Here is a 14,826-nt window from a genome sequence, read left to right on the forward strand (position 1 = left end):
GCGCAGCGGCGGCCGCGGGCCCTGGCCCTCGCCCGGGCCGGGGCGCGGGGCTGCGCGTGTTTCCTCTTGCGGCGTCTCTGTCCTGGCTTGCTTGTGTGCCTTCCTCTCTCGCAGCTCTTCCAGCAGCTCAGCGCCCCTTCCCTCTCACGCCTGCGTTTTCCGCCGCGTGGCTAGCGGCCCGCAGCTCTCGCCCTCGCTGCCGCGCTGCTGCCCGGCAAGCAGCTGAGCGCCTGCAGCTTTCCACTCGCAGACGTTACCGCGGGAAGGGTGCGGCAGGGTGAGGGGTGCTAAGGTGCCCACAGGGCTGGGAGATCGAGCACGCCGCTCCGTCTGATCCAGGGTGCGTGCSCCAGAGTGGCCCGCCTGTAGCAGGGTGTGTGCGTGCATAGAAAGAGGTGCTGAGGCTCTTGCTGTCTAAAGACGTGCTTGAAATCCATCTGCTTCCCTTGGCACACTTGTGCGCTGCCTTGTGTTTGGGGATTTGACAGAGCGATCCATGTTTTCCTGTTCCGTAGTTGCAAAGCCCGAGGCCTCCTCTCAGTTCCAGTATTYCCTCCATGAAATCCGTGGCTGCATTACCTCTGCAGCAGGTAGTGGCGTGGCGAATGCAGAAGGAACTGGGAGCCGGGAGTGGGGAGTGGGAGCTGGCAGCAAAATGGATGGTGCSAGTGGTGAGGCCACCGCTTCCCAGCAGAGGCTCAGGAAACTTGTGCTGTGTTACCTGCTGGTTTGCTGGTGTAAATGAGTGGTAAACTAAGAGTCGGCTGTGAAGCTGAAAGCAAACGTATCCCAGCCTTCCTTTTGTGAATATACACCTTATGGTTTTGCACTCCAATCCAGGTTTGTTTTGCACTAGAGGTTATATATAAAATGTAGCTATTAAGTAATAAAAAGTAAAGACTACAAGTGGAAAGAAGAAGAAATGAGAACTACAGACAAAGGTGAAAAACTGCATTCCTAGAGACCAAGAAATAATCTTAATGCCTGTAATGATATTTTGCTGATAAAATGAGAGGAAAATGGATCAGTGGACCAGAGAAATACATGATGGTTGTGGTAGGTGGTGGAAGCTGCAAAGACAAAGGGCACATGCAGCGGCAGCAGAAGCTCTGAAAAAAGCAGGGAAAACAAGGCAATCTTTCATGGCTAGAAGGAAGGAGATAGATATACATGGCCACTTCTTGCTAAAACTTGGTGAGTGCATAAGCATTTGGCAGTAACAGAAGGGAGGGACAAGTGACTGATTGCTTCCCCCCCTTGATTCTCCTCCCTCACCCCCAGCTGTGAGGGGCTGTCATTTGGTTTGATGAATAGCAAGAGCAAGGAATATGAATGAGAACTTCCAAATTACCTTTGCACAAAGGTGTACAGCTGTGGACTTCACAGTGTATCCTTATCTCAGGATCAGACCCAAAGTTTCAACAATATTTAAAATATTTAAATGGAAACAAGTATACACTTGACTTGRTTGCTCAGAGCAAATGGTCCTGTGCATGTCTGGTGTGATATAAAACTGTTCAAGCAGTAGCTTAGAGCAACTGGACTGCTGTTTATGGAGAGCAGCAACCTTCACAATATTTCTGCAGTAAATAGGCCTGACCCACCATCTGTATGGCAAAGACCTACTTTAAAAGATGTTTTACATTTTTTGTGTGAATGTAATTAACATACTTGTTCTTTGGGGTCTGGTAAAGCCCTTGTTTTGTCTGACTTCACCCCTGAGCAATGTTGCTGAGGTTAGATAATTCAGACTGGCTGTCACTGGAGTTCAATTTGTGGCTTAGCTAGAAAGGAGCAATCTGGCCAAGTTTCATTGTTCCTGTTGCCTTTTTGGTAGTTGCCATGGGTCCAGCTCTTTTTGTGTGTAAATACCAGATTTGGAAAAGCAACCCTTCCCTTCTCCTCTCATTATTTACATGTCAGATACAGGAGGAAAACATGCTTTCTAAAATTGCCTGCAGAGCAGCACTGCAAATTTACTAGAGGCCAGGCTGGCAATCTAACATCCTTCCACAGCATAGATATTTCCAGTGCTGCTCTCTACTCATAGATGACCTGTTTGACTCCCTGTTTTAGTGAGACTGGAAACCAATCTAACATTTGGCAGGTAATGCAAACCTTGTGTCAAGTGTTAGATTAAATGATACAGATCCATTTTTAAAAACATTTTCCTGGAAGATTTTCTTTTAATTTCTAATACCACTTTTATGCAGTGTTTGCCATTCATATGATAGCTAGAGTGAAATAATGGGTAAGAAGGCTAGAGCAGTGTCRTCTTCCACTCAATTTTGAGCCAATTTATTATTTTTAGTTATTTCTAATACAATAAGAATCATTGCTGCCATTAATCCCTAACTTGCTTTTCCTCAGTCTAGTTCTGGCAAAATGATGCTTTGTTACTACTTGTTTCTTTTTGGGGGAGGAAGTAGATGGTTTTGATACTGTTGGATGAAAGTACTAAGCCAGCATCAAGATAACATCACACTTGTGCAGAAGCTCAGAAGACAAGACAAGCAGAAGACAAACAGAAGAAAAGAAGCAGGAAGGTAGAAAAGATAGAGCAACTTTCTTAACGTATTTTAAATTCAAAGACAAAATTGGCCAATACTGTTTTTTTTCCTGTATTTTTCCTTCATGTAAGTTATTAAGTATACTTTGCTGTAGGCAGATAAGATAACAGCATTGATCAAATACAAGATCATCTTTCCTCATCAGGTCACACACAGCACTATCGTAAGAAGTGAGATTTTGTCTAATAAAAACCTTACACGTGTCTGTGAAAGGAGTGAGAGGAGATACTTAGATATATCCACATCTGCCAGATCTTACAGTAGAGTCACAAAAAGCCAGAGCCTCAGTATCCTGCTGTTCCTGGGTGGATATATGACATTGTGTTTTCCCAAACACAGTCTGTTGCAATGAGAGTAATATGATACTTAGCCTCGCTAAACCTAGGCAGTGTGCTTGACAGGGATTTTAAAAAGAGTGCTATCAGATGTTTCTGCTTTTGACATGTATTTATTGTAAGGTCTGCAGAACAAAAGAGAATAAGAGATAAGCTCTTCAAGACAGCATGACTAAAAGATATAATCAATGTACGTATAATTAAAAATAAGTACTTAGTGATGGAAAGATCACACTTTCTTAATGCCTATCCTGTAAAGGGAAGGTTGGCAAGGTTGCGACTATGAAGAAGTATTTGTTTTGATTTTTTTTATTTAAGAGCCACCTTTCAATATGTTGGAAGGTTGCCATCAGCTGCAAAGCATATGAGGCAGATAGGATGTGCCCAGTAGCCGTTCTGATCCCTCTAGGGACTAATAATTCAATTTACACTCCAGTCAGGATATAAGTCATCTGTGCTGGAGAACAAACATTGTAAGAGAACAGTGAAGAAGCTAACTACGTTTTCCTGAGGAATTTTGTGGAGGAAAAGTAGGTATAAACTCTAGTGAGAGAGTATCTGAGGGTATCTCAACTCAGAACGAAATATACATCAGTGTTAAAATGGTTCAGGTTAGTTTGTCAGGAGATAAACTATGTACTGATGGCCAGGTCCTTAGTGAAGCGGGTGCATCTGTTGGAACTGAGAAACCAGCTAGTGATCCTGATCGCCTACTCCAGATGCTGGTAGCATGAATTTCAGGAGTGGAAAAAAGAAGATAATTCAAGGTCAGTCCTTTGGAAAAATCAAGCATTGTACTACCTTATTGTCTGTATATGTCTTCATCTTTGAAAGGTCCTGGAGAACTGGAGAGGTGCTGAGGACTGGAAGAAAGCCAATGTCACTCCAGTCTTCAAGAAGGGCAAGAAGGAGGACCCAGGCAACTCTAGGTCGGTCAGCCTCACCTCCATCCCTGGAAAGGTGATGGAACAGCTCATTCTGGATGTCATCTCCAGACATATGGAGGAAAAGAAGGTGAWYMSRWKYKGSCWGCWYSKRWTCACCAAGGGGAAATCCTGCTTAACCAACCTGATAGCCTTCTGTGATGGAATGACTGGCTGGGTAGATGAGGGCAGAACAGTGGACGTTGTGTACCTTGACTTCAGCAAGGCTTTTGTCTCCCATAACATCCTCCTAGAGAAGCTCAGGAAGTGTGAGTTAGACGAGTGGACAGTGAGGTGGATTGAGAACTGGCTGAAAGGCAGAGCTCAGAGGGTCATCATCAGTGGCGAGGAGTCTAGTTGGAGGTCTGTGGCTAGTGGTGTCCCCCAGGCCCCCATCYTTTTCAACTTCTTCATCAATGACCTGGATGAGGGGACAGAGTGCCTCCTCAGCAAGTTTGCTGATGATCCCAAGCTGGGAGGAGTGGCTGACGCACCAGAGGGCTGTGCTGCCATTCAGAGAGACCTGGACAGGCTGGAGAGCTGGGCAGAGAGGAACCTCCTGAGGTTCMACAAGGGCAAGTGCAGGGTCCTGCGCCTAGGGAGGAATAACCCTAGGCACCGGTACAAGCTGGGGGCAGACCTTCTGGAAAGCAGCTCTGCAGAGAAGGACCTGGGAGTGCTGGTGGATGACAAATTGACCATGAGCCAGCAATGTGCCCTTGTGACCAAGAAGGCCAGTGGTATCCTGGGGTGCATTAGGAAGTCTGTTGCCAGCAGGTCGAGGGAGGTGATCCTGCCCCTCTACTCAGCCCTGGGGAGACTGAGGGGGGATCTTATCAATGTGTACAAGTACCTGAAGGGAGGGTGTCAAGGGGACAAGGACAAACTCTTTTCAGTTGTCCCATGTGACAGGACAAGAGGCAATGGGCAGAAATTGAAGCACAGGAAGTTCCACCTGACCGTGAGGGGGGATTTCTTCACTGTGAGAGTGACAGAGCCCTGGCACAGGTTGCCCAGAGAGGTTGTGGAGTCTCCTTCTCTGGAGATCTTCAAGGCCCGCCTATATGCAACCCTGTCTAACATGCTCTAAGTGACCCTGCTAAGCAGGGAGTTCGGACTAGATGATCTCCAGAGGTCCCTTCCAACCTTACTGATTCTATGATTCTATATAAGGTATTTTTCACATGACTGGAACAAGCTTATTTGATTCTTGATATACTAATTCACATATGGGTACTTTAGTTCTGTAACATATACCTTAGATTTGTATATGATGCCAGTAAACAAAAATTTTTCCTGGATTGTCGAAGACTCATTCCTAGAATATTATTTCTTTAAACAGCTTTCTATCTCCACCTTCAGAAAGTATGTTCATAGTCTGTTCTTACCTATGTAAACATGTTGCTATGGAGGAAGTAAATCCATTTTACTTAATACAGCAAGGAAAAGCAAAGTTTAAATAAAAACCTCAGTTTTCTTTTGAAAATACTCTTTTGTGTCCACACCCTTCCTCGGTGGAGCTGTTGCCAAGTATTTTGCAACTATTCTGTTTTTGTCCCTTTCTGTGACCTCTGAGCAGTGTCCTTGAATTCCAGTTTGTTATGTAACACAGGGCAAGCTTGGGAACCCAGTCATGGTGTGAGAGTACTCGAAAAGAAGCAGAAAGGAGTAAGCATTAGCCACATAAATGCTTTTAGTCAGCTGGGCATTTTGCTTGTTCAAAAGCGTGAGTGAAAACTTACTACAGTAAGTACAGTACTTACTTCCCCATTATCCCTACTTGCCGGAAGTAGGATGGAAGAAGTGAAGGCAGGTGGAGAGGTCACCTGACAGGTATAAGTTAATTGCTTGTAACAGTGTCGTAACACTTTGCCCTCAGATTGTGCCTAAAAGTTCTCTTCGTATTGGTTCCTAAAGTCGACAGATGTGTGTGAAGGACTTTTGGTTTGTGTCTGAGTTTGTGATGAGGGAGAAGGAAGTGGTAGTATTTCTGTATCTTGGAGAACATCACGGTCTGAGATATCATTATGACAAGTGTCGCACAGATGAGAAAGTACTCTTGAAGAGTTTTCCATCTTAATGCAAAAATCATATGAAGAGAGATGTAGTTGCACACGTCACCTGTTCATATAACCAAAAAATTAATGGTATTTTTACCCTGTCTTCCTCATTCCCTTACCTTAGTGTTGCAGTCATTTGGTGCATTGRTGCATTTGAATGAGAAAATGACAGTACATGAGAGTGTTCTCTTATTTTTTTGCACAGAATATAGCATATCTAGCTTTTATTCTTGATTGGAGGCTTTGGGCTCTATTATAAAACAAGTACAAAATAGGAACATATTAGTAGTGTGCGAATCTACAGGACATTATTTTATAAGGAGCAAGGTATGGCTCAATGGAGCCTGCCAGTTATGTTAGCTTTAGTGAATATTTTTCAGAAGACTGCCACTGAGATTCAGTATTTGCTACTGCATTCAGTATCACATGTGGTCTAATTAAAATCTTTTAAGTTGTGGAACCTAAAAGGATAGTAATTCTAGCTAAAGCTCCTATACTGTAATGTGCCTGTTAATTTGTGACAATAGTTGAAGCTGGGGGACTATGTGAATGCAAAATTAAGCATCTGTATGCATGCAGAATTAAAGCCTAATTGAACAGTTTCACTCATTGTGTAGAAACTTACTGTATAATGGAATAAGTATTATATTATTTAGAAGATCAGCATTTGTATAGGAAGCTCACAGTGTAGTCCTTTTTAGTGAAAAYGGACCCTTTTAGGCATATCAGTTCAATATTTTATATTACAGCAGAAACAAGGTCAATGGCAGCTGCACTAATGCAGTTTTTGAGCCTCTTGATACCAGTCACATAAAAACTCTTATGCTTTTATTGTTGTCTGCTTACATGGATCCCATTTAGTAATGCACATTGCACTCAGTATTGAAAATGAATGTCAAAGACTCATAAATTAATGACACTTGGTATCACTTTGCGAGTCTGCTGATTTTCTAAAAATCGGCTTTAGAGAGCTGCTCTACATCCGTAAATGCTGTGTTTCATATGTAAAAGCAACAAACAGCTCTGTATCTCCTATTCTTTTTAAGAAAAACAGGTGTTGATTCTAGTTTATACTGTCTAGGTTGAATTCTTTCCTCTGCTAACAGAGAACATACATAATTTATCCGGTTCACAGTGCATCTYCCCCCAGACTTTTTGCTAATCATTCTGAGTATTAAAAGAATTCCCCCGGGGCAGGAGCTATCACCAGCTAATTCGTCAGTCAGACACCCTTGAGCCAAGTCAACAATTGTAAATGTGGCAAAGGATACTGAGGTAGTGCATAACTGCTGTTAAACAGGCTACTTTCTATATAGATTTGTCTTTGAGCAGGTTCTGAGAGTCAGGAAAAAGAGAGTTCTTTTTCTGATCTAGGAGCACATGTGACAGGAAGAAAGGAAGGAAGCGGCTATTGTATTGACTACTCCCCTCTTCTGCCAGAGCTGATCTGTGTGGCCAATATCCTATCCTTGAGACAGCTCTCCCCCTCCTGTTCCTAGCACAAGCACTCGTTCTCTCAGTATCTCATCTCGCAGTGTTTCTCCTTGTAATCAGTGTCTTTTCCTCTTGCTTTTGTCTTTTGCACCAAATAAAAAATAGGCAGACAGCACTAATGGGAATTCTGCAACAACGCTGTCTAGTTAATGGTTTCTTGACCTACTGTTGCATGATATTTGTTCATACATCAGAGTGTTGATTACCTAATGTGTTACTTATTTTTCTGTAAATTCCCAAATGCATTAGTAAGCCTGCTGTCTCATACTTGTGTGGCTACTTTTTCCTCAGAGGAGGGAATTCTGTTTATTATGGCAAGTAATACCCTGTAACGATGCACTTTTCCTCTACCCATTCTCAATTTTACCTTCTGTTAGAACACTTGTAAATTAGAGATTTCTTTAGGCTTGTCTTTGTTTCTACTTTAGCTGAGATATTCATTTCCTGCTACTGAGCTTCAGTGCTGATCAGATGTAGGGCTTAAAAAATGACACAGATTTTAAAAGAAATGAACTGTACAGTTATGTATGTCAGAAGACTGAGATGCAAGTAAAAGACTTTCAGGATTTTTTCTTCACTTCTGTAAGACCTTTTGCTTCCAATAATGATAAAATCACTAGATTCGGAGTTGCAGTTAATATTGATTAGAGTGAGATAATAAACACCAGAAATGATTTCAATTTAGTAGGCAGAGCTGTAACAAGCTCTAGAGGCTGAAGGTTAAAATTAGGTAAATTCAGGTTAGAAATAAATTGTTAATGGCAGTTATTAAGCAAAGAGAGGAGCTGACGTTTTTGTCTATCACCCACCAGAATAGCTGAGGTATAGGCAGCTTCTGTAAGGAGAACTTTTAACACGTTTCTTTGACAGTTAATTCTGTATTTTGCAGGTGGTCAGGGATGATGAGCACTGCAACTTATTGTAGGCTAAAATCTATGTCACTCTTGTATCAATGTATAAAGAACATATAAAAGCCTGATTACAATAATGAGAGTAAGAATGGCATCAGGAAATAAAAAACACAGTTTAGCAGGCTCCACTACAAGTTTTGTGAGTAATAGTTGGGCCATGTAAGCAATGCTTTCTTTAAAGACATTTTTAGCAACAAACTCAAGTGAAATAAAATCCCGTTATACGTAAATTTACTTTTAAGTATGTGATCTGTCTTACAGGGTCACCAACCACGACAAAAACCTCACTCCTAGAGGCTTACCTTCTTTAGCCTGTTTTGGTCAGCTGACAAATGTTCCAGCTGTGTTCAAATGATAAGTGTTACTAGTACAAAGCCTTCCATGCATCTGTTTCAGTGGGTACCATCTTCCCAACTGCCGTGTCCTGCTGTTGCAAACAGATAAACAAACTTACCACAGTAGCATAGCACACGAGAATCTTGTACCTGTACTAGGAAAATATTTTAACTGGTGGGTTTTGAGGTATGAGAAATCATCCTGAGATGATGATTTATGCTTTTTGATGGTATTTCATTAATAGTAGCTGAGCTCATGTTACCATTACTTTGTAACCTTTGATTAGTTTAAATGCAGCTATGACTGTATTCTTACTATATGAATTGATCTTCTAGAAAAAAAATACATCTTTGAGCAGAAAACCAAATATATTTGGGGGGAATTTTAATTATCCAGTTAAAGAAGATTTTGAGTGACAGAACAATAAATTTTCAGAGAGATACAAAACTGTTACTGTTTCATGCAAAAAGTTTTCATGAAATTTCAATGAAATTTCTTTATTTCATACTTGCCCTTCCAGCTGGTATAGTTGCAGAACAGCCTAACAAACTGATTGTGAGATTTCAGAGAAAAAACCTACTGATTTAGTTTTCTTCTAACTGGTAAACAAGTGAAAAATATACGTTTAACACATGACAGAGTGATGATTTGCATTATGTAGTCAGACAAGTCATTTAAAGTGTTTTGCAACCTTTTCACCTATTTTAGACAGTATGAAATTTAATAAGACTCTGATGTCCATCATAGGCCTCATCCAACTTCTAAGTCAAGGGAATGACAACTGGACAATAATTCAGAGGTCTCTCAATGAATGAATGCAAACATTTACTTTCACATTAATATGCCTTGAAGAAAGTGGAGTATAAATGACTGTATTCTACTGCATGTATTTGATAATATGCAAATATTAATAACAAATTTCTACCACAAATTAGCAACTGTTTTAAATAAAATTATTCTCTTTCTCAAGAAAAGCAATACTATGTTATGTATCTTTGAAAAAATAAGTCTTGCACTTAAGATTTTTTGTTTCTGTTTATTAAGAAAAAGATTTACATAGAAAAGATAAGGGAAAGGTAAGTAAATGAAGTAGAATTCATTAGGTCATGTAATAGCTGTACAACTCAATCTAATGACAAGTTGTAGAAAACCTAAATAATATAAAAAGTCACTTCCAAAACGAGACTTTGACAGAGTGAGAACAAGACACAAAACRAGTAACATGTTTGTGCAATCAGGAATCACAAAGATATGAGAAAGACACAGCCATTAAACCTCAAAAAACCTCATCCTAAAGGATATTCTTCTATGAATATTATGTCTTCAGGGAAAATGAGATAATAAATGTAATTCTTTAAGACATCTTGATATCTGATATATCCTGCAATTTTATCATTTACATTTTGATTTTCCACCTTTTCAGAGCTAGAAAGCCTTCAAAATTTTAAGAGGACACTTGAGTGAGATGGGCATTTTGGTTTTCACAAATTCCCAAGCTATTCTTAAGTCTTCTTGTTTTATCTCATCTTCCAATGGCAATTGTTAGATAGTATTCCAAGGACTAAGTAAAAGAAAATAAGATAACGAAGAATACTGAGTTCAAAGCTTCTGCCTGACCCCAGTATTCTACATCAGAGTGTAGGACAGCTTTTGCTGAAGTTGGCAGAAGCTATAGAGATTTGATGGAGCACTTTCAGGGCAGCTTCCCATGAACATGTGCAAATTTACCAACACTCCAGTGGCACGGTTAGAAGTAGCATTACAGACTGACATGTTCTCAATAAACTTTGTGTGTATATATGTGTATATATATATATATTTATATGGAAAATAATGAGAACAGACGCTTTAATGGCAACAGAAGACAATGATTTATTTTTATGCACTTCCAGTTGGTGTTAGATCATTTGAGAGACGTCCAATATATTCATAAGACCACCACAGATATGACTACATATGCATATTCTGTCTATCTCACTACCACACCCTCTCTCCATAAAGGCACTAACTATAAATAAAATGAAAACAAACAAACAAACACAGAAAATTAGGTTAATGTCAGAAAAAAAAACAGGTTGCTTTTATGGACTTCTATGTTTATGTTTGTATATATTCATGCTTTAAATGTATGATTTTAAAATTAATTTAAAAAGCCACCTTCAATTTGGCAATACAACTGATAAAATGAAACATGCACAAAACAGTTAAACAGAACTCAGTGCATCATTTTGTCAGAATGAAGCAGTTTTTTATCCTTTTATGCGCTGGGAATACATTCATATTACAAGGCAAAAAAACAGACATCTGGCTTCTGTATAATGTATCTGCTTTTCCACATCTTCTCCAACGTCTTTGGATAGTAAAATCTACTCTTGAACACAGGTTAAATTGTATGGTTATATTTTAACAGTCTTCATAGTGCAGCAACGCAAAACACAACTGCCTGTATTTACTGTTCTATTTCCAGGCTATCCATTTTTAAGTCAGGTGGTTTAAAGCTAATCACTTCTTCGTAAGTAAGTTCTGCAGAGAGGGGGTAAGGAAGAGAGAAGAATTATGCAATATTCTCCTTAAAAGGAAATTATTCTATACCGAACAATTAAACAGATACATGTGACTTGTAGTTTGTATTTCCAGCCTTACTATATAGAGTCTAAATCCAAAAATAGATTAAATTCACTTGGAATCTGTTAGCTTCAGATTATGAATTGGGCTCACAAATATAATTACTCTACCACATGTCTATCCTCTACAGCTAATTACTAAAACACATAGGTCCTGAAATGGAAACATAGATTATGCTGTCAGATGACCTGCCAAAATGATGTAATAAAAGACAAAATGTAATGTAAAATGGAACCTTTAAAAGCTCCCAGACAGGTTTTAAAATGTACACTTTTAACTATGGAGAATGTTCTTTATCATCTCAATCAATTACCTTCAACATAAATCACTTGGAACTCTGTACTAATGCCTTGAGTTTTAGGGTTGGTTTTTTTTTGATTTTATTATAACTAACTTAAGGTCTTCAGACAAAATATTCTTTTGCCTTAGAACCAGGTGACACTCAGTTCTATTTTCACCAGGACAGACTTAAACAGAAGCATGTTTTTACACTGCTTTAGAATAGCTCTTTATCTTTCCGTATTGACATGTCATATTTTGTGCCTTGTGAAGTAATGGAAAAATATGTCAGTGGCTACTTCCTATGTATTTTCTCAATTAGATAACAGGTTTTTAAGCACCTAATCCAGCTCACCCATAAATAAGTGGCTGGAAACACATTACCTCAGGATCTGTTTTTCAAATACTGACTGATTGTTAAATCATATCAAACTTAACGCCTATTAGCTAGTTTTGATTTTATTTGTTTGACCCCTCTTATTTTTATGAGACAATACTATGACTATATTCTTTTCAACTGTGTCAAGTATAATTGATTTTAAAAGGTTTGTGGAAATTCAAACAGAGCRTTCTCAGAGAACTGAAAAAATCTGAGCTACTGCTTGTTTCTTTCTTGTTCCTCTTCTAGCCATGTTTTCTCTGAAAACTAACATAACCTAGAAATCTGCATCTGGTTAATTCTGCTGTTTTTAAACAACCCAACAACCTGTTCCTGTAAAGATAATGAGGTTACTATTGGCAATAATACTACAGCAGTATTCTTATAAAATTTTTATTTACAAAAAATATTGTAACTTTTATATAAAAAACAGTTGTTTCATTCAGCCAACTGTTTTAGAATATAATAAAAAACAATTTTGATCAATGTTGTAACAATCTCAGTTGCACGTGGACGGAATTTGGACACTGAAAAGTAAATTGTTATAAAGCCATAAACCCTTTCATATGCACTGGCCTCACAGGTATATTACCAACGCTAGTGAAGTTCTATTTCTAACATTGTCTGGTGAAGGGAAAAAAAAATAAGTTATGAAATCATTTTGGTGACAGGTTAGATTCTCTTACAGAGAGAGAGCAAGGAGCCACAGTAACAGTTACTCGATATGATGTCAAAAATTCATTGATACTCAAGGCAAAGTAATTTTTGCTGTTAATTTGCTTATTTGAAGAAAACAAGAAGCAAAATTAAACTTAAGAAAATCTATGATTTTAATCCCCTTTCCAGGTTTATAAGTATTATATTATTAAAACTTGCCCATAAAAACAGTAATTAAACTAATGGTACTGTTATAATTCCTGACTCAGTTTTTCCAGGACAGTAGTTTCTGTTAGGAAAGACTAATAAATATTCTATTTGTTAGGATAAGGCTTTACTAAGCTATACAGAACCATGAATGCCAAAATACGAAAGATAGACTAAAGATAGCTTAGTACACACGTTTGCAAAAAACTTAAGAAAAATGCACATTTTTCAGGAAAACAAGGCAAAAAATTACAGATTATCTTCATATTCAGTCTACAATATTCAACTGATTAAGAGTAAATAAATCAATACTTGCAGCTTCTGATTTTTCTAATTACATGTAATAGAAAACTATTAATAATGTTAGTATGCTTAATCCAATACTGACTGTGGTTTAGCTGGCTATAGAGAACTTCCTACACTGTTAATCAGTTACCTACATTGCTTGGTTGCCCTGATTCCTAATATACTTCTGGCTTGTGTCAGCTAGTGCAGTCCCCCAAAATTTTTTGTTCATCTTTTGTAAGTTAGTGTGGTCCAAAGACTTTTCTTGTAGGTAACCCAGGGGTGATCACCTTATTTTGAAGGCTAAAAGGGCTTACAGTGCAGACACAGAGCATTCTGCCCAAAATAGTTTTAAGTATATTTAATTTACCATGCCTCAAAACATTTGTATCAACATTACTGCTGTTTTCAAAGTTGTCTTTTGACACTCTTCAAGGTAAAAATAACAGAAAGATCATGCCTTTTTTTTCTGAAAAAAAGAGTTGAGGATTTTTTCCCAAACAGTTCTAAATCTTTTTTTTTTTTTTTTTTTTTTTTNTTTGAGCTCTCATTCTCAATCAGTTTAGATTCAGCAAGGAAAGTTTTCTTCCTGGCCTGCAAAAGAATCACTATACAAAGTAACATAGAAAACCCACTCTCTTACATAAGACTGCTTGTTCTCTTAATTATTCAATACAGAAAGCCAATACATGTTTGCTTCAATGAAGCAGCTGAAATACCATGATTTAAGTAACAGGAAATGCTTTAAATATCTAGAAGTTACTGCTTCTCTCACTAAGTCAAATAACTGAAGTCATCAGAGCCTTAGACTTGGTATTTTCTCCATCTTCAGAACACAGAAGCTTTCATAGAGGATTTTTAATGCTATATAAACGATGTAGAAGTGTGAAGGAAGCTTATTTCCCAAGATAAAAATACTGCCAGGAAGAGCTGCATCTTCTGTGCCAGCACAGTTTTGAGATCTTTGTCTCACAGATTTTTTCCTGCATAGAGAAGGAATTTCATCTGTAGTTCCAGCAAAGACTATGATGTACAAAAACATAGTGCTGCAGAATATATTGGTTTTCCTAGAGAAGTTACTTCTACTTCCCCTTTCAGTTCATAACGCGTTAAGCTAAGATTGTTCCCAAAATACTTTCAACGATGTTTCATCACAAACAGAAATCAGTTTCATGAATCGGAAATTGTTAAACTTTCCTGTTAAGGACTCAATTAGCTGAAGAAGTAGCAGAAAATAAGTCATCCACAGTAGCAAATTGAACGTTGCTCATGATAAACAAGATACATCGGAAGTGTCGTATGCTGCCAGAATTTGCAGGAGCACATGGAAGGAATAATTGATACCAATTTCATTTTCTTTATATATTCATTAGGATTCTAAAAACCTCTCTTCAGGGGGCTAGGAGATTGCTTAATTCTCAGAGAGATTCATGACCCATTTCCTACTTTTTTGTAAGGTGAATTTGCTGTAGTCAATCTGCTAATCTTCCCCCTCCCTACAATCCCCAGGATAGAGAATGGTACAAATGTAGGCAGTCAGTGGAAGGGCATGAGGAAGCTACAGAAGGTCAGTAATTTCCATCATAAACCTACCAATTATGCTAGTATATTTATATCAAAACTCTGTGGAATAATAGTTACAAAATATACTAACAGCAACAGAAGAGCAATTACTCTATTGAATGAAATGTTTCATCTTAAGCCAAGGAGAGAGCTTTATTAATTAATAGGACAATTAATTTTTTAGAACATTACTGTTTTAATT

General features: G+C 38.5%; 1 protein-coding gene across 2 annotated transcripts in view; it reads right to left on the bottom strand.

Annotated features, from left to right (window-relative positions):
• Positions 1-10,476: 10,476 nt before the first annotated feature.
• Positions 10,477-14,826, bottom strand: part of MAPK11 (mitogen-activated protein kinase 11) — a 37,463-nt gene continuing 33,113 nt past the window's right edge. Inside the window, exon 12 of one of the 2 annotated variants that reach the window (XM_085309904.1) lies at positions 10,477-11,152. In XM_085309904.1, coding sequence (XP_085166030.1) covers positions 11,079-11,152 — 74 coding nt within the window. In that variant the 3' untranslated portion in view covers positions 10,477-11,078. The other variant, XM_085309905.1, reaches the window with a different exon arrangement.

This window comes from Rhea americana, unplaced genomic scaffold (assembly GCF_003343005.1).
Source record: "Rhea americana isolate MKP2758 unplaced genomic scaffold, rheAme1 scaffold_306, whole genome shotgun sequence".
Classification (NCBI taxonomy): domain Eukaryota; kingdom Metazoa; phylum Chordata; class Aves; order Rheiformes; family Rheidae; genus Rhea; species Rhea americana.